Source organism: Puma concolor, chromosome B1 (assembly GCF_028749965.1).
Source record: "Puma concolor isolate L17-30 chromosome B1, mPumCon1.1.hap2, whole genome shotgun sequence".
NCBI lineage: Eukaryota > Metazoa > Chordata > Mammalia > Carnivora > Felidae > Puma > Puma concolor.
Window position 1 is genome coordinate 207148961 of NC_141670.1, and position 25841 is coordinate 207174801.

Genomic DNA, 25841 nt, shown 5'->3' on the forward strand with positions numbered 1-25841 from the left:
GCGCCTGGGTGGCGCAGTCGGTTAAGCGTCCGACTTCAGCCAGGTCACGATCTCGCGGTCCGTGAGTTCGAGCCCCGCGTCGGGCTCTGTGCTGATGGCTCGGAGCCTGGAGCCTGTTTCCGATTCTGTGTCTCCCTCTCTCTCTGCCCCTCCCCCGTTCATGCTCTGTCTCTCTCTGTCCCAAAAATAAATAAACGTTGAAAAAAAAAAAAAAGTATGTGAAATGGACACATGCCTACAAATACAGAAGCTACTAAAACTGGGGAGCCTGGGTGGCTCAGTCGGTTAAGCGTCTGACTTTGGTTCAGGTCATGATCTCACAGTTCCTGGGTTCGAGCCCCGCGTCGGGCTCTGTGCTGAAAGCTCAGAGCCTGGACTTGCTTCAGATTCTGTCTCTCCCTCTCTCTGCCCCTCCCCTGCTCATGTTGTGTCTCTCGCTGTCTCTCAAAAATAAACGTTAAAGAAAAAAAAAAAAGCTACTGAAACTGACTCAAGGAAGAACAGAAAATCTAAACAGATCTATAATAAATGAAGATAATCAGTTAATTAAGAAAAAACAACTTCTCACAAGGAAAAGTCCAGGACCAAATGACTTTACGGGCGAATTCTACCAAATGCTTAACGAATTAACACAAATCTTCCATAAATTGTTCCCAAAAAAGCAGGAGAGGAAGGAACACTTCCCAATTCAACCTATGAGGCCAGTAGTACTCTGGTACGAAAGCCAGACAAAGACAGCATCAGAAGAAATACACACTGATATCTCTTATGAATACAGACACAAAAGTCCTTAACAAAGTACTAGCACACTAGGTCAATGGAATCACAGAATACTAGCAAACCAAATGCAGCAATATATAAAAAGAATTATCACGACCAAGTGGGATTTATCCCATGAAAGCCAAGAGTGGTTCAACGTACAAAAACCAATTAACATAATAAACCGTATCATCAGAATAAAGGACAAAAGCCACATGATCGTTTCCGTAGAGACAGATGGATGGACATCGGACAGATGCAACGTTTTCTCAAGACAAAAACACCTGACAGAGTAGAATTAGAAGGTCACTTTCTCAGCCTGGCAAAAACCATCTTCAAAAGCCCACAGCCCACACCGTACCATGGGGTGAGACTCTGAAAACTTCCTCCCCAAGCCCAGGAACAAGGTGAGGATGTCCACTGTCACCACTGCTACTTGACACTGTACTCGAGGCTTCTACTTTGCCAAAGCAGTTAGGCAAAAGAAAAAAACGAAAGCATCCAAACTGAAAAGGAAGCATTTTGTTTGCAGATAATGTGACTGTGTGTTGAGAAAATCCTAAGAAATCTGTACGCACGTGCTATTGGAATTAACTGAGTTGAGCAAAGTTTCAGGCTACAAAACCATACAAAATTCAGTTGAGTTTCTATAAATTGAGAACAATCTAAAATGAAATTCAGAAAAAGTTACATTTGCAACAGCATTAAAAAGAATAAAATACTTGAGAACACATTTAACAAAATGAGTGCAAAATGTGGACACTGACAAAACGTTGCTAAAAGAAGCTGGGGAAGAGCCTAACGATCATGAGACCCCGAGTGCATAAGCCACACGGCTAGGTATTAAGTATAGTGACCCCTAGATCCAACAAAACCTCTGTCAAAATCTCAGCTGCCTTTTTTTTTTTTTTTGGCAGAAACTAACAAGCTGATCCTAAAACTCATTTGGAAATGCAAGGGACCCAGGCCAGCCAAACAGTCTTGAAAAAGAACAAAGCTGGAGGGAGGACTCACTTTCAGGTTTCAAAACTTACCACCAAGCTACATTAATCAAGACACTGCAGCACTGGCATAAGGACATATAGGTCAGTGGAACAGAACTGAGAATCCGGAAATAAATTCATACATTTATGGCCAACCGACAATCAGCAAAGGTGTTAAGATAATTCAGTGGGTCGGAAAGAATAATCTTCTCCACACACAAAAGGACAAAGTTGGGCCCCTACCTCACGCCATATACAAAACTAACTCAAAACAAAACTGACCTGAATTTAAGAGCTAACCCGATAAGGACACTTAGAAGAAAACATAGGGGTATATCATGACCTTGGATCAGACCATGCTGCTTAGACAGCACACCAGAAGCACAAGAAACAAAAGAAAAAACAGATCCTGGATGTTATGAAAAGTAACAACTTAGTGCTTCTAAGGGCACTATTGAGTAAGTGAGACAGAATGGGAGAAGGTATTGGCACACGATATAAGGATCTGGCATCCAGAATAGATAAAGAATTTTTACAACTCAAAACAAACTATCCGACTGAAAATGGTCAAAGGATCTGAACGGATATTTCTATGGCCAACAAACACACGAAAAAATGATACCACTGGTCACTAGGAAAATACAGACTAAAATACAAATCAAGACACCACTTTACGCCAATTACAGATAATAACAAGCGTGGACAAGCGCAGACAAGAAATTGGAACCTTCACGCGCTGCGGTGGGAATGTAAGTAAAATGGTTCGGCGGCTTTGGAACAGTTCAGCAGTTCATCCAAAAGTCAGACAGAGTCGCCATATGACCCGGCAATTCCGTTTCTAGGTGTAAACCCAAAAGAAATGAAAATACATGTCCACACAAAAACCTGTACGCAAACGTTCACGGAAGCATTATTCGTAACAGACAAGCGATGTGGAACGACCCACATGTCCGTGATGAACAGATAAACAGGGTGTGGCATCCACTCAATGGGTATCATCACTAGGCCACAAAAGGGGCTGGAGTTCTGGCATATTCTATCACACGGAACAACCCTGGAGACACGGGGCTAAGCGGACGAAGCCGGACGCGAGGGGCATTCACGTGAAACGTCCAGAAAGGGCGCAAACCCGCAGACAAATCCAGAGGTGCTGCACACGCCTGCCCACGGGGACAGGGCTTCTTCTGCGGTGATGCAAAGTTCTGGAATCAGGTGGTGTGGGTTGCACAACACCGTCAACGCACTTAATGACACTAAGTTATACGTTCTGAAAGGGTGAATGCTATGGTATGTGGGTTCTGTCTCAGGAACGCGGTCCTTGGAAGAACAAGAGCAGTGAGGTAGTTGTGGGCATTCTAACGCAGAACCACCACCCCACACGTGTGCGTTGGAGGCACAAGGCACAGCGCCCTGAGCGGTTCACTTCCGGTGTGTTCGTCTTAGAAACGGTGTGCGCGTAGAAGTGTGGGTTTCCTGGAGCCCCTCCGAGCGATCACCGCCCAGGGAAGGGGCCAGGGGTCACACGTGGCCCATCGACTCTGAGCCACGTTGTAAGATGTACAGGCTTTGTAAGAGGCCCCACTGAGACACAGCTGCCCGTGTGTCCTCCAGGCTCTCGGGCCAGACGGGAGCCCAGAGGACAGTGGCACCCCCGCGGGAGGGACAGTCCACGGCTCTGGGGCACTTTAATTAGAATACGCGCTAACTCCTCCCACGAAGCACACACAGGAACGGTGGCTGTGGTGGCGACCCGGTCCCGTGCCCGCTCGCCCGTCCTCGAGCGCTGGCACAGGGCGAAGAGGAGCTGCGGCCAGAGGGGACCACACACGCCCAGTCTGGCCCTCTAATTCAGCGCATAGTTAAACTGGTTTGCAAACTTCTCGTGTTTCTTGCGGTCCATCTGGTTCATGGCCGTGACGACCCTCTGCACGGCTGCCCTGTGGGGAAAGCAAAGCGGGGCGTGATCAGGGAGCCCCGGCTAGGGCTCTGGGCTCCGACTGTGGTCTGGCTGGGCTGAGGCACCGGTCCCAGGTGGCTGCCACACTCCGGCCACCCAGGCTCCCTGCAGCTCAGAAGCAGCTGGGCCCTACCTGCGCAGAGCCCAACGACGACCTTGGCACCACCCCCGTGGGCTCCCTGAACCCCCAGAGCACCTCCCGGGATCCCGAATCTCGCCAGAGCCAGGCTGCACCCCAGAACCAAGTGCCAGAACCCATTGCCAGACCCAGCCCCCGCCGAGCCTGCTTCCCCCCCGCCCCGAGCCCCCTCCCCGCCCAGCCAGCCCCCACCTCAGGTGGGGCCGCAGGAGAACACCACAAACGTGCGGCAGGAAGACGCGGGGTGGCGGATGGGGCGCATCTTGCTGCCCAGCCTGGCTGCTGTGAGGCCGAGGGCCTGTGCCCGGTGCCCATGTGACTTTTGGGCGCGGCCCCAGGGGCGCTGTCACCCCGGCCCTCCAGCAAGACGAGCTCTAGGCCACCAAGCTGCTGCAAGGAGCCAGCCCGAAGGCTCTCCTGAGCATGGTGGGAGGGTGCGGGGCACAGAGGCCCCTTGGCCGGCACTCCTCTGGGCATCAGCACCCAGGGTGCCCTTTACCCTCGGCTGATCCACCAGAAGCCAGCTTCGTGCCCGGAGGCTGGGGGCCAAGCCCTCCTCAGGATGCCGACTCCTACGACGCGCCAGCAGTGAGGAGGTCCTGCACCCCCCCCGCCCCTCGGGGCTCCGTGCAGGCGCCGAGGAAGCCGTGCTCTCCCGTCCCCTCAAGCCAAGTACACGGCGATGCTGGCCAGGAGAGCAAGAAGGGCCTCCCTTGCCCAGGACACTGAGCCAAATGCCCTCCAGAGTCTACTGGAGGAGGCCGCCCTGCAGGCACGGTCTGAGGCGCCTGTTAAGACCTGTGCCTAAATCTGACCCAGGAAGCGACGGCCTCACAGGCTTCCTGAACAAGCACCCCAATTCCTTCCGGCAGCACCTCGTATAAGCAAGGTGGCTCCGGCGAGCCACAGTGGTGAGCAGGCAATGAGAGTGCTGGCTCGAGGCCCTGACCCACTTCCCTGTGGCACCGGCCAAGTGCTGGGGCGGAGACCTGGGTGGCAGGTTCCACCGGTCTTGGGAGCGACTCCCCTGCCCACAGTCCCTAGGTGGACGTCCCTGGGCACTGACCTCGAGAGAGCCCAGCCCGGGCCAGCGCCCGGCCCTTCTAGGTCAGCTGGGCAAGGAGACACAGGGCCGGCTCTGTGCCAGCAGCCCCCGCTGAGGCCTCAGCCCCTCACTGGGAAATGAGGATGTGCTGGCCGGCCGGTGCGCGAAGCCCCACCCCGAGGGGAACCGCTAACCGGTGACCCTCGGGGTGACCGGCTCCAGGCCCTGCCCCTGCTGGCTAGGAGCACCTGGCCCACCCAGGGGCCTGGTGGTCAGCGGGAGAAACGTGTGGTAGAGCGGAGTCGGGGCCCCAGGCTTGCCAGGGTCTTGGAGTCCAGTCACCCCCCCCACCCCGGCACCCCCAGACGCAGGGGGTGGGGGGCAAGGAGGCCGCCAGAGGCTCTTACTTAGCAAACACCTTCTTCGCGATGCGCGCACGGGCAGTGTCGGCCTGCTGCTTCAGGTCGGTGAGGCCACTGCGTCTCCTCCTCTTTCCTCTGCCTCTCCCGCTGGACCCAGACGAGCCAAGGTCTACTCCTGTGGCGGCCTCCACGTCTCTCATAAACTCGGGGTCCTGCCACTCTGCAAAGAGGCCTCGAGATTTAGGAGAACTCCCGACACTAACCCGAGCGTCCCTACTCAAGTCCCGATCCCTCCCCGCCGTAGGGGCCGGCTCGGCTGGGGATAGCGGGGCGGGGGGCAAGGCAGACCCTCCCCCCGCCACCGTCCTGTGCCCCGCAGGCCCCTGTGCCCACAGAGGCCAGGAAGGGGCCGGGACAGGACCCAGCAGCCTCTCCCGGTGCATCCACTGACCCCTCAGGCAGGAAGGCAGCTGAGGCTGGTGGCTGGGGGACAGTGCCATCTGCAGGCTGCTTCCCAGCCTCCAGCTGGACTGTGCCCCGCCAGGCCCCCAAATATGGCTGCCAGGCCCGTCTGCTGGCTGGTGGGCGCGTGCAGCAGCGGTGGCCACAGCCAAGGGGTCAGCGCGGGCACAGCCTTCTTTCTTTTCGGTCCAAAAAGAACCGGACGCGGGCTTCAGCAACGCGGGGGTCAGTTCACCCAGACAGCTCTGAGTTTCCTGCCACGTGCCTTCTGCCACGGCCCAGCCACACAACGCGGTGGGGGACAGCACTCCGAGGGGAAACACGCGTCACCCGGTCCCAGAGCCCAGCCTCACCAGCCCCGAGCTGCACCGAGGCCAGGTCGGCGCGCTCACCTGCCAGAACCGAGGGGAGCTTTTGCTGTCCGACGGTGGGGGCTCCGGGCCTTGGCTTCCAAAGGCCCGGCTACCGCCCACCTCAGTCTCGGCTCCCCGGTCCCAGTGGGGGCTGCTCTGCCTATGCCGGCCGTCCCAGGAAGGCCATCCCGGGCAGGAGCGGGACGGCACAATGTCCCTCCTGTGCCCAGACCTGTGGCCGCTGACCCTGGCCCGCAGGAGGGTGCCGGACGCCCTGCCCACAGAGCCGACGGGAACCCCAGGGCCCAGGGTCAGAGGGCTGGGCTGTGCGCCCCAGACAGACAGATGGCCAGGCCTCCCCAAGTTGATTTTTTTGAAGTGAAGGAATACAGGGCCGCACAATTCAGGCCCAGGAACGATTAATCCGAGATTAAGGAAAAGTGTCTAAACAGTTTATCTCCCGTAATAAGAAGGCGCCACAGTTTAGGAGCCCGGTGAACGGAGCAATTGTTTAAACACAACAGAAAATGCCAGCGCCCGCTGGAGATGGAATGAGCATCTCAGTAAAACGAAGGACCAATTTAACAGCCTTTGAAGAAAATCAATAGAAGCCGGGGCCGCACGGCCTTCCTGTGCGCTGCCGGGCCCTGGAGCTCGGCGCGCATTGTCACCAAGGTTAGCGCCAGGGAAAAGAAAATTGCCCCGCGTGCGAGGGAGGCGGGGATCGATACTGTAGTTAGTGAAGAGATGCCATTTCACATCTGACTGGCCAGCGCCGGCCCGCGGCCGCAGCCCCGATACCTGTTGTTAACAAGTCGCCGAGGGCTGGAGAACCACCCGCTCTTCGGGGCTGACACAAAAAATAGGCACTTAATTTGCTCCTGAGTGTGAGCCACCAGGGAAGGCCTCACCCTGCGGATTAGCAGGTCAGGGGCCCCTCCCCGCCGCCATCCACTGCCCCGGGTGTCAGCCTGAAACCTAACATCTGTCAAAGGGAGAAACCCCACTAATGACGACAAACACAGCCTGGCTGGGACCCTCACGTGCAGGCCAGCGCTGCCCCCCACGCACGCGGCCGCCTGCCCTTCGTCGGGGCTCTGGGTCTGCGACAGGGCTTTCTCAGGTGAGCGAGAGCCCCAGGCAGTCCCGGGGCCTCCAGACAACTGGCCCGGGCTGGACAAACCACGGAGACACGGAGACAGATCAGGGGCCCGGTGAGTGTGCCCGCACGCTGCCCCGTGACGGCCACTTCTGGTGACGCCCCCTGGCCCTGCTCCTCAGGGGTCCTGGGAAGCCGGGAGGCAGCCAGCACATGGCACGTTGCCCAGCACAGGGCGTGGACACCCGTACTGGGATGAGACAAGTTCCCTGGGTTGTCCTGAAAACGGTGCTTATGTGGCTCAAGTCCACCGTCCTGTCTGAATCTAGCCTACGGGACAGGACCCTGAGATGGCCTCTGTGGAGACCTAGCCTCCCGAGGCCTGAGGCCTCAGGACCTGCCCGGGACCCACTCGCTCCTGCCCAGACGGGCACAGACACATGCACCTGCACGTGCCTGCAGCTCGCCCTGCTGCAGAGAGCGAGCCGGTCGTGCAGGGTGGCAGGGGGCACAAGGTCTGCACGGGGGACACGTGGGCAAGTGCGTCTGCCTGGCGGGAAGCAAACTGCTCTCCTCCCTGGAGCCCGGGCTTCGGCCAATTAACTCTTCTTGCCTCCATTTCTTCACCTCCTTAAAACTGATTCGGGGGCGCCTGGGTGGCTCAGTCGGTTAAGCATCCGACTTCGGCTCAGGTCATGATCTCACGCTTCGTGAGTTTGAGCCCCGCGTCCGGCTCCGGGCTGACGGCTCGGAGCCTGGAGCCTGCTTCGGATTCTGTGTCTCCCTCTGTCTGCCCCTCGGCTGCCTGCACTCTCTCTCATATTGTCTCAAAAGTAAATAAACGTTAAAAAAAATAAAAAAACAAACAAAACTAAAAAACTGATTCAGAGCCCAGAAGCCAAACAACCAACCAGCCAACAACGCGGCCTTCTCGGGCCGTGAGCGCATCCACGTCTCCAGGTGGCGGCTGTGCGAAAGCACCACCCCGCTGTGTCCCAGCTGCGCCGCCGTGAGCCGGGACCACGCTGGTGGCAGGTGGCCACAAAGACCCTATGGGGAGGGTCCCGGCCGTCCCCACACAGCCCCCAGACCTACCCGGGCGTCCCGCCTGCTGCTGCTGCTGCTGCAGCCGCCTCTGCTCCCAGGCCCGGTCCTCCGGGCGGAGGGGCCGCCCCGCGTCATCTCTCGGGACGATCTTCCCGTGGAAAGGACACTGTGGCAGAGAACAGAGCAGTTCGGATGGCGGGACAGGAATGCCCCTTCCTTCGCACACCCCGAAAAGGAGGGGCTCTTGGGGTACGTCTGTGAAGGCGGGTGGGCCGAGGGAGCAGGGAGGCTGGGGCCCATGGCAGTCACGCGCCCGCCGCCCGCCCGGCGTGTTCCGTACGGAGTGGGCTCAGGAGGTGCGGTGTTAAGCAAGCGAGGGCGCCGGAAAAAGTGCGGAGCGCCCCAGCTCCCAACCCCGGCACAAGTCCCCGCCTGAGCGACGCGTGACAGCCACAGGCAAGCCCTCCCTGGGGCGGCAGCGGCCAGCAGAGGCAGTGGGAGGCTGGAGCCTGGAGCCGCGCACTGCCACCCCGCCCCCTCGCCCCGCCCCGCCCCGCCCTGCCCGTCGCGGCCTCAGCCCCTGCCTCGCCTTCAGCCGGTCCTGGCGCTCGCAGAGCCGGCCGTCGGGCCTCGGGGCGCGGCAGCGGTGCCGCACGGGCTCAAACTTCCCCGCGAAGGTGATGTAGCGGCTCCGGAGCATCTCTGAGACGTTGGCGTTGTCCACTTCCACGTGCGCTTCACTGGGCTTCCAGAAGCGGTGCTCAGAGGGACACCTGCAACCCCAGACTCTCAGCGCTGCCGCAGGGAGGCCGTCGGCCGGCCCGGCCGGCGAGGCCTGGGCCGGGCAGGCTGGGGAGGGCACGCCGCAGAGACCCCAGGACCCGACCGCAGGTGCCACAAGGTGAACGCCAGCAGCCCGGCAGAACAGAGACCTCAGGGGCGATCCCGGCCCGGCAGGAGTGGGACTCGCCTGGGGGACACGCAGATGGAAGTCGCGCCCCTTCCCGTCGGCGGCCCCCAGAGGGAAAGTGAAGGCCAGCACAGCCAGGGGGCAGCTTCCCAGAAATTCCTGGCAGAACCCCAGGCCTGGCCCGTGGGGGGGGGCGTCTGAGAGCACCGGGCGAGGGGTGGGTGGGGCGGCCGTGACGGGGGCTGGGGTGCAGAAGCACTGAGGGAGCGCGAGGGGTCACAAAGGGCCCGGCAGCCCGTCCTTCGTTCCCGGGGTGATGCCAGACCACGCAGGACGGCGAGCGACGGGGCACCTCAGACAGAGTGCAGACGCGCACTGCACACGGTTCCACGGCCGCCACACACCCGTGCCATGTGGTGGCCGTCCCCACGCCCTGCTGGCATCCGCAGGGGCTGCAGGGCAAGGGAGCGAGAGTCGCGGCCGGCGAGGGCGGTGGGGTGGGTGCCTGCGGGAGCCAGACGCACACACACTCACTCACTTGAAGATCTTCCCGGCCGGCGGCTGCTCCTGGCCCCAGTAGCACAGATCCACCCCAAAGGGCACGACAGGCGCCCGGGCCCTCTCTGCGGCCAGCTTCCCAGCCTCCTCTGGTCCCACAGGTGCCCTGGAGAGGCCCCGAGAACAGGACACACCGACTGTGCACCCCTGGAGCCGGCCACAGCCACCTGCCTCTCCCTCATGTCCTCCACTCTCCCCAGGCACAGACACGGGCCCCCACGTCAGCACACTCGGGCCCGGGCTCCCGGGCGGACACCTGGGCCCGCGGGAAGCCCAGCATCGGGCCCCAGCCGTCCCCGGGGAGCTGCGCAGGGAGCTGAACGCCCCACGGCCTCAAGGTGGCTACGGTACGGCCCTCCGCGGGCCCCTGTACGCCTCATAACCCCTGGCCCGGGCGCACACCGGGGACCGCCTCCCAGGGGCCAAAGGGGCCTCGGCAGCTCGAGGACAACGGCCCGCGAGGCGGGGCACCCGGGGGTCACCTGGGGCTCGGGGGCGGGGGCAAGCGTCCGTGCAGTGCGTGCAGCTGGGCGGCAGCACAGGTGGGGTCCTGCGCCTCCTCATCCCTCCTCATCCTCTTCCGGGCCCACGAGCCCCGTGCCGCCGGGTCCCTCTCCAGCCCTGGAACAGAGAGGTGTTGTTCCCCACCACCCTTCCCACGACCCCGGACAGACCCCTGGGGCCACCACGCCCCCATCTCACGGTGACAACACGCTAGTGAGCACACGTGTTAGTGCCAAACCCTCCAACTACCAAACCCTCGGCCACGTTCCACAGACAGCCTGGTCTGCCACCAGCAGGATGAGGCCACCGCGCTGGGGTCTCCCGACACCTCAACGGGACGCGGGCAGAAGAGAGGCTAGGCTGCCAGGCCACCGACCTCTGCGGGCCGGCGTCCATCCCCAAGTCCCCCAAGTCCCCAGGGCAGGGTGAGAGATTCCTCAACGCTACCGGGCCCTGCCCTGACCCCTGCTGGCTCTCTCCGCTGGGTGCGGAGGCCACCCTTCCCAGTCGCCGTGCAGGCCGGCGCCCCAGGGCGCACGGGAGGCGCGGGGCGGAGTGTGGATTCGGACACCAGGGGCGCTCCACCCCAAGCACATCGCACCCCCCCAACTCGCTGTGGGAGCCAGGGGCCTGGACTGAGCACGCTCCCCACCGAGGGGCTGAGGGCCCGCGGGCCGAGCATGGCTCGCACCGTGAGGACCGTGAGCTGAGTGATGTGTCCCAGGCAGAGGACGAGAGGTCGAGCAGGCTGCACAGTCCTCCGGGGCCGAGGAGCTCGGGACTTGGAGGGGCACACGTGAGCGGCGGGCACCCCCAGGCGGCACGCGGGCATGAAGCCGGGGTAGCGGGAGGTGGGGGGGGCTCTCCCAGGTGGGGAGGGCAGACGCACAGACACCAGCACCCTCGCTCCTGGACCCAGGAGGACAGAAAGACAACTGGAGGGTGAGAGACCCGAGAAGAAGGCAGCGCGATTTTGCTGGAAAACGTGGGAAAGATCGGAAGGGCCTGCCGGGTGTCAGGAAGGAGAGAGCGGGGGAAACCCAGCTGCTAGAGTTACAGGGGCTGCAGGAGACCCACAAAGCTTCTGAGCAGAAGAGGCGGGTGCTCGGAAAGACCTACGCGAAGACCCACGCTCCCTGTGACGTGACAGTGAGCGGGCAGGGGCAAGGCCTCAGGAGACTGAAGGAAAAGCCAATCACACTCCCAGCGTTTTCTCCTATTAGCTTTTGCAGCCAGCCTGAGGGGCAGCCTCCCACCAAGACCCCTTGGCAGGGTGGGGATGGGGGTGGGGGGCGCACACAGGAAGGTCTGCCTTGAAAACACTCCGGAAGCAGCAGCCAATCGGCCGGGAGGGGGGGTAGGGAGGGGAGGGAGCTCCGGGCTGGGCCGGCCGGCAGGGCGGGGTGGGGGGGGGGGGGGGGATGTGACTGTCTCTGTAAAAGTCAGGGGACCATGGGGCGGGCCAGCAGACCAAGGCCCAGGACAGACGTTCGAGCGTGGTGACGAGGGCAGTGCATGGGACAGAGGATGAATCTTTCAAAACGGCCCTCAGAAAAATTAACATTCTTACCATTTCACTAACATTTAACGAATACGTCCAAAACCAGAAGACACGTCATCCTACCGCATAAAAGGCGAAGGAAGAAAACAACAGGAACTGGGGACCAAGGCCCGGCACAGGCAGCAAAGTACTAACAACTCGCTAAACGGATCACCATCAGCCGAGAGGCAGACCGATTGGCTTAACACGGAGCGACCTGCTGTCTACACCAGACCCACCTAAAACCGCCGGTCAGCAGAGAGCGGGAACGAGGACGTGAGGGAGGGTTCACTCTGCAGGCGGCAAGGAGCGCGGCCCGCTGACAGGCGGCACGGGGGCTCCGCGGACCAAAAGGGCCCACGCGACGGGCCAGCGGGACGCTGTATCCCAGGGGCCCCTCCGGGCACACGGGCCCCGGACAGGAGCAGCGTCCCCAGACCACGTCCCGGGGCCACGGAGCGGTCAGAGGGTGCACAGCAACAGGCAGTGGAGACCCCAGACGTCAGAAACGGACACAGACACGACGTATTCAGCGCACACGCGTGCCCACTTCCCGAGCGTACAGACTGGTGGTGTAGACAATCCACTCCGCACCGCCCCCTCCCCCACGGACTCACGACTGCCAACTCCGCCCAGCCACTCTGCTAGGGAGCCAGGGCCGCTGGGGAGGGCGCCAGGAAGGGCCTCGCTGCGTCGGCACCACCAGGAGGGGCCGCGCCCGCCTCAGGTGGCCTCGGGCTCTCTGCGGACGGACTCGGCCCAGAGGCGGCTGCCCGACCTCTGCAGCTTGGTGGGCGGCGGCAGACGGCTTTGGCCGTCGCACAGCTGGTTTCTCGGGGGGGCCCCCGGAGGCCGCAGGCCCTTCGCGGGAAACATCTGCCTGCGCCCGCTCCAGAAGACCAGCGAGCCCGCCCGCTGCCCTTTCTCAGGCTCCCGTGGCTGAGAGCAAAGGACAGAGCCGTTCAGGCGTGCTGGGTCCCCCGAGGCTGGGGACCCCAAGCAGGCTCCATCATCACCATGACACCCTAGCTCCAGCTCCCCAAAACCCCCCAGCGCCCCCACTCGGGACGTGGACGAGGTGGATCGCTAACCGCCGCAGGGCCCGTCGCGGTGGCCCGGCGAGCGTGCCCGCGACACACGCGCACACCTGGTGCAGGGGGGTGGCGGTGGGCAAGACCGGTAAGTGGGCACTGTGGCATTTAGATGGATACAATCACAGCCCGAGGATCGATACGAGAATTCCTAAGAGTTACAAGAATGAAATATATTTTTCATTGATTTGTTGTTTTAAACCATTAAAAAGATGGGTAAGCGCGTTGAGGCAGAGTAAATACTCAGGGCACGAAAAAAACCACTACCACTTTCACGTCGTTGTAGAAAATCAATCTTGCTGACACACTTTCAAAGGAAAACCCCAAAAAGCAGACGGCATTCCTCGGGCCCGGGAGCGCGCATCTGCCGGGAGAGCGAGGCCGCGGCCGCCCCGCCTCGCCAGCTGCGCCCGCCCGGCCCAGGGGCGTGCGACTGGAGTGCGGGAGCGTGGCTCTGAGGTACTCCCACGGTCGCCTTGAGAAAGCGTCGGAAAAACGCCCAAATCCCCGTTTTTGTTTAAATTGACCAAGTGGCACCCGTTTGCCTGGAGCGCGAAGGCAGACAGGGCGGGAGAGATGAATCGATAGCAGGAAATGGAGAGGCTGCGGCTTCGCGCGGAGTTAGGCCGCCGAGCTTGACACTATTGATTCTACCTGGTTCAGCTGGCCTTGTAATTAAAATGTAAATTTGAGAAAGAGATTACGTCCTGACAGAAACGGTAGGATTAAAGGGAAGATAAAAGCCCCTTGGTGAAAATTCAGAGAAAGGAATGAGAAAGAAAGAGCGCCAGCGTCCTCCGCCGTGTGGATTTAGACGGCTCTACTGCAGGGTTCACCTGCGTTTAATTGAAAAAACAGCGACGGAATATAAAGCAGCGTTATGAACTGCCGCGCCCTGGCACACTTGTGTTTGGAAACCCCCAGGGCCCTGGAGGCCCGCAAGGGCTGCCGTGCGGGTGAGGGTGGGGTCGCCCGGGCGCACAGCCGTCTCGGCAGCCGATCCCGGGTCGCGAGCGCCCCCGCCTCCCCCAACCCCAAGCTCACTGGGACCCTGTGACACCCCCCCCCCCACACAGCTGGGCTGTACGGGGCTGGCCTCGTCCCCGAGGCCCCTGCTCCATCGCCGGCCAGGCCCTCGGCAGCCCACCTGTCCGGGAAGGGACTCAGTTTAGCAAACACAGACGGACGGACAGCACCTGGCCGTGACCCGCGTCGGCCATTAGCATTCCCTTCCGGGTCACAGACAGCATGTCGTGAGCCTTCCACAGAAAAGGGGTGAGCCAGTGGCGGCAAGACCGGCGGGGTCTCTCCCAACACGGGCCCCGCGGGCCTCACAAGGAAGCGGATGTCAGGTGCAGGTGACAGGAGGCGGCATTCTGCTAACCTGCTCCTGCAGGGCAAACGCTCCGGGGCTCAGCGGAGGGACGGGGCACCCTGTAGGCCTGTGGGTTTTTCTGGGCCAGAAATACCTCAGTGGGAACAGCTGATCTGTCTTGCCGGGGCCTTGGCCGGGGAGACAGCGGTCAGAACCCTTGGAGTGCGCTCACCCTCTGTGGTCACCTGGGGAACCCGGGAGCAGGACTCAGCTGGGCTTGGTACTCAACGGCTCTTGCCGGTGGGCCCGGGGCTTTCTTGTCACACAGCAGCAGGGCAGGATCCCATCGAGTGTCCTGTGAGCGGCACTGTGACACCCAGTCCCCCTCTGCCACTCTTGATTAGCAGGATTCCAGGGAGGCTCACCACCCGGCCAGTGGGAGTGGCGGGAGCTCCCCCACCCCGCCGGAGGCTGGCAAGGCCAGACCACGTGCCAGCCCCTCGGTGGTAAGGCAGATCCACGGGCCACGGTTGTGGTCACTGCTCTCCTCACGACTGGCCACCAAGCACAAGCTACAGGCCAGAGGGAAGCTCTCCCTCCTGCGGGAAGGGCTCAGGGCCCTCAAAGCGAGACTGCAGAGGGCCCAGGACAAGCGGCTGTGGCAGTAAGAGCTCAGCGGAGGACAAGCCGAGGGTCAGCGTGGGCTCCCAGGCCCCAGAGGCAGGGCCAAGGGGCTCGCGGCCCAACCACTGCCGGGCACCCTGCCCAGGCAAGGGAAGCAAGAACAGGGTGGTGGGCACGCCCCAGGAGGCGCTCGGGCACGGGCTGCAGAGGCCCGGAGAAGTGACCGGACTGAGGGGGGGGGCCGTTCCCCGGGGGTCCCGTCCCCACCGCCCACGTCCCAGCCTGGGCACGAGCGGCCTCAAGTGCGGCTGGGCCTGTGCTGGGCTCTGGCCTGGCCACGGGGGAGGCCTTTGGCCACGGGGAGCCCCCGCTCCGGTGGGAGGACAGGAGAACCCAGGGACGGCAGAAGAACACACAAGACCAAAGGGCAGGAGGGCCGCCCAGTGGTCGGGGCGGGGGGGGGGGGCAAAAAGCCACGAACGGAAGGTCAGCACGGCCAGAGCAGAGGGCGGGACGCACGTGCAGGCCGGCGCCTGGGGGGAGGTCACCTGGCTGACAGACGGCAGGCGTCAGGTCTGGCTGTGCTGCTCGGGTCGTGAGGCCCCTAACGGGCCACAGCACCACCCCTGAGCGGCTGCCAACCACCCACACTCTTCACACACCTGCGCTTTGCCTCACAGCCTCAGGCAGACATCCACCTGTTTTGCCCCCAAAACCACGGATCCGGTTATTTGGCTCCTCTGGACGTGAGGGGTCGGCCCCGTGCGCCCACACCCCTGCTCCCGAGGGCCACCACCCTGGGCCGCTGGCAAGGAAACCACAGGGTGACACTGCCCAGGAGCAACCTTGCTCTGCCCCACGGCAAACAGGCGTCCTGGGCCTGACGTGCCGCCACCGTCCGCGGCTCCACAGTCAGGAAGGAGGGAAGGGTGCTCCGCCACGCGGGGGCTGGGGACCAGGGAGGAGGCAGCAGTCTCTGTTGCCCGGTGCCCCTGCCCCAAGCGGGAATCGAGTCCCTGGACGTGGGAGCCGGCCCTCCCCGGATTCGTGTGTCCCCAGCAGGGCTGCCCCTCGTGCGGAGCCGGCCTGACTGTGCCCCCAGAAGGGGCGGTGGCGCCTGCCTGACTCGGGGACGGCAGGAGCCCAGCACAGCGCCGGCCTGGGAGAGGGGCCCTGGGCACGAGGGGGAAGATGGCATGATTTTCGGTGACAGATGTGCAGCGTCACCAGGCAGGGCGCATACCAGAGCTGGCTCCCCTGCTCAGGGGGCCCCGGACCCCAGACGAGAGGTCACGCCCGAGGGCCAGCATCCTCGGCTCCTGCCACCCCACCGCCGGCCGCACTCACCACACTCGGGCTGCAGGTGCTCGGGGACGCAAGCCTCATAGCCCTCCTTCTCTGGGACCTCTATGAAGTCGTCGTCCTCGTCCTCATCCTCGTCCCCGACCGCTGGGCCCGTCTGTGGAAACACACCTGTGTGTGAGAACAGCCCAGAGGCCCGGACGCTCCCGATCCTGCCGGGGGAGACCTCGCTCCGGGCTGGGTTTCGCCGACGGGCTCGAGGCAGCACCAAACACCAAAGATGGTCTCCAGGCCCTGCTCCTCAGCTCAGGCCAGCCCCGTGGCTCCTCCACCGGCCAGCCACCTGGGGTCCACGTCCAGACACATGTAAACCTGCCCCACTACCTCGTTCCCTTTGAAACTCATGCAAGACACCCGGCTTCAAGGTCTCATGGAGCAGACGTGCTCCCAGGGCCCCGTGAGACACGTCTCCCCCAGCGAGAGGCAAGATGCCCCCGGTTCCGGGCCGAGCTGAGGGTGGCATCCAGCTCAAGCCAGGCCCCCCGGGGACAGTGGTGTGCCTGTGCTGCTGGAATAACCTGCCCTTAAGAGTCACTCGTGACAGAGCCACTGAAGAGCCCGTTCCCTTTGGGCAGGGCCACCTGCTCCTTAGCCCGCCCGGAGGGCCTGCTTCACTCCTGGGGCACCGGGACCCTCTGCAGCACCCAGTCCGTGGCACAGCAGGGGCGGGGGCTGCCGCACACCCAGGAATCGGGCTTCTGAGGCTGGTCCTGTGCAGCCCCCTCCTCGCCCCCCTTCTCAGTGACCCCTGTGGCCCTAAGGCAGGACGCGAGGGAGAGGATCCCAGCAGGAGCCCGGCCTACTCCGCACCACGGCCGCAGCCGATTTCAGACCAAGTGGAGGAGACTTCCAGAATGGAGGCCCCCGTCGCGCGAATGCAGACTACCAGGCCTCTGAAGGTACAAAGCAGCAGCCTTGGAAGAACGGCCCTGTGACACACGCCTGCACCACCAAAACCTCTCTCAATAGCACGCCTCAGAGGCACAGCGCAGGCCTGAGCAGGGGGACGGAGAGCCTGAGTGACCCAGGGGACAGGAGGCCGCGGGCTGGCCCCACACCAGGCCCGGCCAAGTCACAGACGCCGGCAGCGCCCGCCCGCCCGCACAGCTGGGCCTGGTGGCGGGCCGTACCTGCGGGCCCGGGACGCCCATGCAGGAGCCACCGCCCGCCCGGAGAGGCATAATCAGATGCAAATGCACTTTGTTTAGGTACAACCCACGGCTGTGCATCTGGGAAGCACGGGAGACATTAATCACTGGAAACTGTAATTTTTGTTATCAGTCTAACACTGATCAAAAGGGAAGCCTGTCTCCACCACTGACCTGTGAAACGTCCCAATTATGCTCTTTGGAAATGACAGGGGCACTTAACTCCCGAGCTGGGCAAATGACGACGATCAATCACGTTTGAATAACAATGAGCCGCGGACCTGAAAATTATTTTTGTATAGAATCTACCCAGGAATTTATGAAAGGTGGAAAGCAGCCCAAGGTTTTAGGGCATTACAGTTCTCGGCTAGTGCAGCGCGTATCAAACACTAAACAGAATTTATGTGTTTTAATTTTCTAAAAGGTAGATGTGCACTGGGTGCTACAATGCATAACATATAGTGCTGGGTTTTAAATACGGGGTCATTTTCATAAAATATTATGCTTATTGTTCACACCCTTGAATTTCACCAGGGACTTTTATTAAATTTTCATTTCTTAAAAAATATTCGGCTGCTTAGCTAACTATTAGGAATTATGCCCTCTTTCTCCCCAACTAAAATTGTTTATTCCTGTGAAGAAACACGGAGCCCTGAGCTGCTCTTTGTTCTTAAATTAGCACTGATCAGGCCGCACCAGGCAGCACACACACCACCTCCAGAACGCCGCCCCCTGGGTCTGTGCAGCCAGGTCCCCCGGAAGAACGCGGCTGACTCGACCGCAGGGTGCTCACCTCCGGTCCGCTGGTGGCCCACTCAAACCACAGCGACGCAGTCAGACACGGACTTTACCGCCAATATCGAAGCCACGCTTGAAAGCTTCCACTTTCTTTTGGTTCGCGGTGTTCGCTCAGCTGTCTGAACCCCCCGGAGCTCAGAGTGACCCTGGATGTCGGGCCCTGAGCACATCAGCAAAGGGCAGTGACATCTGGTGTCCAGAGGTGGAGGGGGCGCCACGTCCAGAACAGTCACTGCGGCTGTGACACCTGTGTGACCTGCCCTGGCGCCTCACACAAACGCCTGTTCAGAGAGCAGGAGCACCGCCACCAGGCAGGCCAGAAAGCCCTCTCCGTGAGACGTTGGTGAAGCAGCATGGATTGGGGAAACTGAGGCCGGCAGGAAGGAGCCCATGGGAGCCAGTCCCGGGGCAGGGCTTCCCCTCAAAGTCAAAGGTCACAGGCTGGTAAGAAACCAGCATTGGATGAGGCAGGGGGAGGCACTGGGGGCAGGAGGCAGAGGAGGGGCGCCCACTGGGATCGTCCTGTAAGGAGGCATCCAGTTGAAAGTGGGTGGTCCTCAAAACTGAGTGGGCTCATAAGCTGTTCTGTGTTTGCCACAAGCTGAGTTTCCCTGTCGCAATAAACCCCACGAACACTCTCGAGAAACCAGCCCCTGCGTCCCCCCCACCTTCCCTAACGGAGAGCCCCTGGGCAGGTGGACAGAGCCCTGCGGCCCCTGGGACGCCCCCCCGCACCACGTCACCCTTTTGGGAGAGGCCAGACCCGAGGGACGAGGGATGGGGGACAGACACCTCCCGGGCACAGCCTGTCCGCAGCCACGGGGAGGCGCAGAGGAGGGCCTCAGGCCTTTCGCGGGTCTTATACAAATGGATTCGCACCCACCGTTAAAAGGATTTAGAAAAATGAGCCTCTGGGATCGTAATTAAACAAGCAATAAAACGGCTAAAATATACAACGCAATCAGCTTACAGCAGTGGGGGTATCGGGGTTACTGATTATTTGAGGAGGAACAGAACGAGCGACCTGGCTCCGGGAGCGGGTCTGCCCGCCAAACGCGCACCCGAGATGCAGCTGGGACCGTTAAATAAATTTTGTACGATCTAATTAACTTGGTGCGCAATCTCAATTACTTTTCACCCAAGAAATCACTTTTGTTCAGTTTTATGTGTGTCTGTTTCCCTTTTTAAAAAAAAAAATGATGTAAGGCCTCGTCAGACAAGTGAGCTCCAACCTGCATTTGTCTTTCGGCGGCTTGATGGCCATGCATTTAAAACCCCATTCTATCTTATAAACTAAAAATTAAACGTGCTCAGCTGTGATGGCCGTCATCGCATCTGCTATTTATATGCTAATGCCCTCCCTGGAAGGCCGTGCAAATTGCCCAGCCAGGCCAATATCTCATGCACATCTCCAGCTGCTGGGGACGCACGCTCACAGGGCAGAGGACAGCAGGGCGTGGGACTGGCCAGGGCAAGAGTGAGGACACAGGGACCCTCGGCGACACCACTCGGGCCGCAGAGCGCACGGTCCCCGCTCAGCGAGAGCAGAGCTGGTGAAGTGCGTCACCGGGTTCTAGGACGGCCACGGCCCCCCCCCCCCCCCCCCCACACCTGGTCTGATCCAGCCCTGCGTCCAGCCTGCTGGCAGTGCAAGAAACCGCGCCGTGGGTCCACAGGACACGGGCAGGCCCGCTGCCAGGGCGAGGCTGGGGCGCGAGGCCCTGCAGGGTCACCAGGAGACTCGGGTGCGTAACTCGGGTCTGTGCCATGGTCCACGTGGGCATCCTCCCCTCGGCCGCCATGCTGGGGCTCGCTGCTGGACTCAGCAGGCCGCGAGACGCGCTCCCCTGGGCTACCTGACAGCGCATCTGGCGGAGGGCGCAGCTTGCTGGTTAGACCGGGCAGTTCCCACCGCCCGAAGGAGCCGTGTCCACACGGGAAGAGGAAAACCTTCAGCGAGCGCCCTCCTCCCTCAGCCCAAACTTCGCAGGCACAACGGCAGGCAGCCGGCACCCTCAAAGGCTGAGGCTCACGCAACTCCCCCCAGACTCCGTCTTCTCATCTGTGAAATGGGGCGGTACCATCATCTACCTCAGAGCATGCTCGGGGACTCAAGGGCTGGTACCTGAAGGTGTTCCGGAGGAAGGGGTGTGCGGTGTAGACACACAGGAGAGGACAGGCACCGCGGGGCTGGGCCCCAGGGCCCCCAGGAGACGGCTGGCCCTGAGCAGGGGGCGCTTGAGCGGGAGCTCCAGTCCTCGTGAGAAAGGCAAGAGGCGTCCAGACCCCTCCCCCGGCCTCCAGCCCCTCGCTGCGGCGGCTCGGCCTTCAGCGTGATGGAGGGGACCGCGTCACCAGGAAGGCTGTTTACTGGCCCTGCTGAGCACAAGGTCCCCACCGCCGGCTGATTTAGTTTCCCTGCCTCCCTGGGGTGCCTGACTCGTTCAACATTTCATTCCCTGGGTTCCCTGCTCTGTCCTTTTCACCTACAGGAAGCCAGCACTCACATGCCTCCAGCAGCAGAGAAAACCTGTCCGACACCAGAGCAGCAGGAGCCCCAGGCCGAGGGGCCTCCTCCCTCAGACAGGTCTGCTGGGGACGCTGGCACAGAGCCACGGGGCTCCATCTGCTTTTAGAACGAGTGACGATGCGCCCGCCGCCCAGACCATGTGGCTGCCACTGGTGAGCGGTGAGAAAACATAACCCAGGCATTCTTAAAAACCATACCGCGGATAGTCTGTATAAACGGATGCTTGAAATTCATTTTTTCAGACATATCGGTTGGTGGGAAATTAATATTTTGTTAATTACACAACAGAATAATTGGTGATCTCGGCCACATAATTAAACCGCAGGCAATTTAAAAGTTTATAAAGGATTTTTATCAGTTTAACAAATGTAGCAGCCACGGATTATTACACCTCTCCTACGACAGCAGAGCCGGAGACTAAATCTACCCGACGACGCTCCACATTGATCCGTTCAGGATTTATCCCCGGCCTGCTTCCCGCAGGACGGAGATACGCTCTATAGAACAAACACTTACACGTATTAAAGGTGGAACTACGTCAAAAGGAAAACAGTCTGTAGAACCAACAGCAACACAAAAAACAACCCGAGGATGGCTTCTGACACGCAGAACCCCCGCCGGGCTTCCCGGTCGGGCTTCCGCAGTCACAGGCTCCTGGCCGGCTCGCTCGCTCGCTCTCTCTCTCTAGCGTCCGTTCTGGCCTCCCACATATCGGTCGTTAGTTCTGAGACACTCGGATCCCTGTCACCGAATCGGCGTCCCCGGCTCGGCCACTGTGCAGGCGGTCGCCAGGGCGAGCCCCGGCTGAGTGGGGGACGTGGGGGACGGCCCAGGCCAGTGATTCAAAGTCTCAGACGTTTTACTTGGGACCGGGCGGAGCGCGCCTGGCTCCTAATTCCCCGGAGGCCGGCACCGCTGCGGGAGCAGATGTGCAGATACGGCCGCGGCTATTCCGGGAAGCGGCGCTCACCTGAGCGGGGCGCTGCCACTCAGCCCCCCCACCCCACCCCAGCCCCGATCGCTTCGTCTCCAGGCGCCATGGCCCACCAGCTGGCGCGGACGACCGTCTCCAAGGATTTCGGAGCGGTGCCTTTTTTAAATCAGTTCGTGGAGGAGCGTCTTCAAAGTGTCCTTTCGGCTGACAGAGGCGGTGAAGCTACCCTGCCACCGAACTCACCTTCCCACACTCAGCTCCACCCTCCGGGGCCATCCTGAGCCTCGGCGCCCTGCTGTCCTCCTGCCGGAGGAACAGTGTCCTGTTTGGAGGACACCCACAGCCCCTCCTCCGGCGGGTCCCCCACCTCGCCGGCCCCCCAGCCTTCAGAACGGAAGCCGGCGCCTCTGACTGAGGGCCTCCCATCCCCCAACCTGCTGGGCCACAAGCAGCGTACCTGCCCCCACCAGACACTCCCTCGGATGCCTGGGGACAGTGCCCGGGATGGGGGGCTACATCAGCGAGGGTGTGAGTCCTGCCTGAGCGAGGGAACCATCAAGGCTCTGACTGTATCGCGGGTGGGGGGGGGGGGGAGGGGGCACAGCCCCAGCCCAGCACCCACAGGGCACCCAGGGCAGGGCTCCTTCCACACGGGGAGCCTGAGCCCTTCAGTCTCCACCGGCCTGTGGCCTCTGCTGGAGAAAGGACCCATCCTGGCTGCTGTCGGCAGCCTGCCTTCAGATTTGAGCCCCGTGGGCCCCCGGGCCGCGGGGCTGCAGCAGCCACGGACAGGGCAGCCGGCCTCTCCTCCCCTGGGGGCCCTAGAGCCTCGAGGCGAGGGTGGTGCCTGCCGGCTTCAGGCACCTGGGTGGCTCTGCCCGCCCCGCCCGGCTCCGCCGCCGAGGGCGGGCGAGGGCACCTGCTACAGGGAAAGCGGGAGCCAGCCCGGCTGGGCCTCCGGCAGGAAAGAGGCGGGCCCCAGAGCACTGCGAAGGCCCCGGCACCCGTCCCTGCTCTCAGGCCAGCCTGCGCTCTGGCACCGTGACCCCGGGTCACCTCACGTTCCAAAAGAAATCCCTCTGCACATGTGGGAACGAGCTGACCACATCACCTCCTTCCCGACACCAGAAAACCACCTTCTTTCGTTGCAAGAAGAGTATCTTTTTTCACAAAACTAACTTCTTACTCAGGGCACACACCCGAGCAGGGTCCTCCGTGGAATGCTGCACCCACAGAAGCCGGGCTGGGATCTCAGCGCCAGGTCAGGAACTTTCCTCACCCTCTTGAGGCCTTGCGGGAGAAAGGCAAGGTCGCCCTCTGCCGGTCCCTGGGGGCCGCTGCGCAGTCACCCCTCTCCCGGGCCCCTCCCACACGAAGGGCGGCGGCCTGGAGGGCGTCTAGTGGCCCCGGAGGGGACAAGGTCACTAGGTGCCGAGACCGGGGGTGTCGGCCGCTGTCTGTCCTAGGTCTCGGTGGCTCTGGACTTGCTGTTCCCAGCCCGGCAACGCCATTCTTCCCACCCTAGAGCTTCCTCTAGCAACAGTTGTGTCTCCCTGGAGCGCAGCCCCGCCCTCCTCCCTCCGGGGTCCTGGGGTTGCAGGTGAAGCTGGTGTCCGGCTCCCAGGCTGGAGCCCAGGTTCAGGGTCCCGGCACCCGGCGGAGAAGGACACTCTGGGGCCTGCCTTCTCGGTTCTGAGAGAGCGGTGCTGTGCTGGCCCCACCGTGGTCTGGCTACGGCTGCGTCTCCCTGCTGGCCCGCGCCCAGTCTCTGAGGACACCCGCAGAGGACACGGCTCTCAAATCCCTCTCGGATGTTAAGTTCCAGGTCCTGGCCCAGACCCACCGGACGGGGGCCCGGAAGTCACGGTCTTTAAGGCTCAGGGTGGCCGCATGATGCCTGCTGTCTCAGGGGCTGGCGGCCTTCACTCGGGCACCATCACCAAGTGCGGGCCTGTCCTGCTGCCTGGGGACACGGCGCTCAAGAGCACCAGCTTCCCCCACCAAACCACCCAGTATCTGTGAGGCGCCACGACCAGCCACACCCGGCCTCAACCACCCTCCCCAAATTAGGCACCAGCCGCACGTTCAGCCCGCCCGGCGGCCGGGGAGCTCCTCCGTGGGGCACTACCAGGGACACCGCCCTCTGCACAAGCCTGGAACAAAAGTCCTGATTTTCTGTCTGCCACAGGCATCCTAACTCTGTGTGTCCTTGGCTACGACGCAGGCAACAGGATGAGACCCCGAAGCCTGGAAGGTTGACACCAGCTCACGGGAGGCTCCGCTGGGGCGCTCGGGGAGGTTCAGGGGACAGCAGGGCTGGCCTAGGTCTCAGCTCAGCCCTTGGCCTCTTCCTCCTCTTCTTCCGGGGCCCTGGGACCTCCCTCCCGACCAGAACCTTCTGACTGTTCCCTCAGCTCACCTGCCACGCCCTCCTGCCCCAGACCCCGTCCCAGCCCTCCAGCGGCCAGGGGGCCTCAGCTGCGCCCTCTGACCTTCCAAACCAAAGCTTCCGTTTCGGGAACTGAGCACCCGATGAGGCAAGAACCAGAACGTCTCTGAGCCCCCAGTCATTCCCGCTCAGAAAACCGACCACAGGCCAAAGAGGAGATCTCCTTGCTGTCGCCTCTGCCCCAGCCCGCGGGCGGCACTCACCTCCCCCCTGCGTCCCTCCTCAGGTTCGATGTCCAGCTCCCCAGATCTCCTCAGGGCAGTTTCCAGTTCCGCCTTCAGGTTGATGGCGGCTTCCAAGTGCCCGCCACGAATCCCCGCGCGGGTGAACAGCTGCCGACAAGGAGGCACATCACTGGGGCAGGCCAGGGCGCCCTCCCCTTCCACCCCAGGGGTCAGCCACTGCACAACCCTGACCCTGGCCTGCACCTGAGCACGTGTGCGCGGTGGAGACGGGCCTCACCTGTACCCAGGAGCGCACGGCCGGCAGGAACTTGTTTCGGATAAGCTTGAGCGCGTCCCGGGCAGACTGGATGACGGCGTGGTTGTCCTCGTCCTCGTGCACCCTCAGGCCATCTGGATCAAAGCACACGGGGTCACCCGAGGAAGCAGGGCAGGTCACCCAGCACCACGGATGGACCACCCGCGCTTCTGTGCGTCGGCCCCCAGCCACGTGTCGCCCAGGACCCCACGCCTGATGCCACAGAAAGACGTTCACTACTTTAAGATTTTGGTGGAAATCATTTCAGCCCGACCCCAACGCCCGGCCCGGTGTCCTCACAGACACATGCGCCCCAGCCCACACGCCCGGCCCGCCCGCGGCGGCCCTGAAGCCCCTCCCCTGACAGCTCTCAGGACGGAGGCCCCAGCCTCAGCTCGGGCCCAGGGTCCTCCCTCCGTGTCCCGCCCCCAGCCCTTCTGCGGCCGGGTCCCCTCCTCGTGCTGCCCCAGGCCCGGCCAGACAGCGGGCAGCTCCTTGGGGCTGGTGGGGCTCGAGATGCCTGGGCGTGTGGGGTGTTCACACAGCCCCGTGCCCTGACTGCCCTTCCTCTGTAAACACCCCCGAGGGGCTCTCAACCCACCCAACACCCCGCACAGGGGGCCAGGCCACGGCGGGTCCCGTGCGGCACACCTGTGTCGTCGCCAACGTGGCGAGAAGCCGCTCCGCAAACACGTTTCCTCCAGATCAGGGCGGACAGCCACCCTCCGATCCCGACGGGCCCAGGACCAGGCCCCACAGCCTCCTGCAGGGCTCCAGGCCACTTGTGGCAGCAGCCCCTCTCAAGGAGCACCCCGGGTGGGGCCGTGGGACCCAGAGCCTCAAGTCACCCGGGACCCCAACCTCGGAGGACCGGCCCTGCCACGTCCCGAGAAGTCTGAGCTCTTGCCAGCACCCCTAGGGCCCACGGCCAGCCCACGGGAGCCGGTGGTTACCTGAGGAGAGCTCCACATCTAGCGTGTACTTGTGGGAGCCCAGTCCGTGGCGCCGCACAAACCCTTCCTTGTCACCGTCGCTGTCCTCATGCCGGTCCTCGTCCTCCTCGTCCTCCTCCCCTGAGTCCCCTGCGGTCCAGGGAAGGGGAGACGGAGGGCGGGCACAGGCGAGCAGGCTCTTGCTGCAACAGGGCTCCTCGTCCCCAGGCCTCAAGGCACCGGCCAGGCAAGGGGCGCCCCCTTCAGATGCACCGAAGGCCACGGTGGGCAAGGCGGCTCCCGGGCCTTCGGCCAAGTCCAGCGGCACCAGCAGCCTGAAGCAGCTCTCCACCTCCGTGAGGCAGCACCGGATCTCCTCAGACGTTTCTGCAAAGATGCAGGAACTGCCTGTTGGGTCATGATGACAAGCAGCGGCACCTCCCCTCAGGCAGAGCCCAGG

General features: G+C 62.1%; 1 protein-coding gene across 2 annotated transcripts in view; it reads right to left on the minus strand.

Moving 5' to 3' along the window:
- Nucleotides 1-577: 577 nt before the first annotated feature.
- Nucleotides 578-25841, minus strand: part of UVSSA (UV stimulated scaffold protein A) — a 29677-nt gene continuing 4413 nt past the window's right edge. For both annotated transcript variants that reach the window (XM_025922339.2, XM_086705649.1), the window contains 10 exons: nt 25403-25768; nt 24432-24544; nt 24173-24301; nt 16096-16207; nt 10157-10295; nt 9655-9780; nt 8796-8979; nt 8255-8372; nt 5291-5465; nt 578-3679 (listed from right to left, as the gene is read on the minus strand). In XM_025922339.2, the coding sequence (XP_025778124.1) occupies nt 3586-3679; nt 5291-5465; nt 8255-8372; nt 8796-8979; nt 9655-9780; nt 10157-10295; nt 16096-16207; nt 24173-24301; nt 24432-24544; nt 25403-25768 (1556 nt within the window). In that variant the 3' untranslated portion in view covers nt 578-3585. The remainder of the gene's footprint in view (nt 3680-5290; nt 5466-8254; nt 8373-8795; nt 8980-9654; nt 9781-10156; nt 10296-16095; nt 16208-24172; nt 24302-24431; nt 24545-25402; nt 25769-25841) is intronic.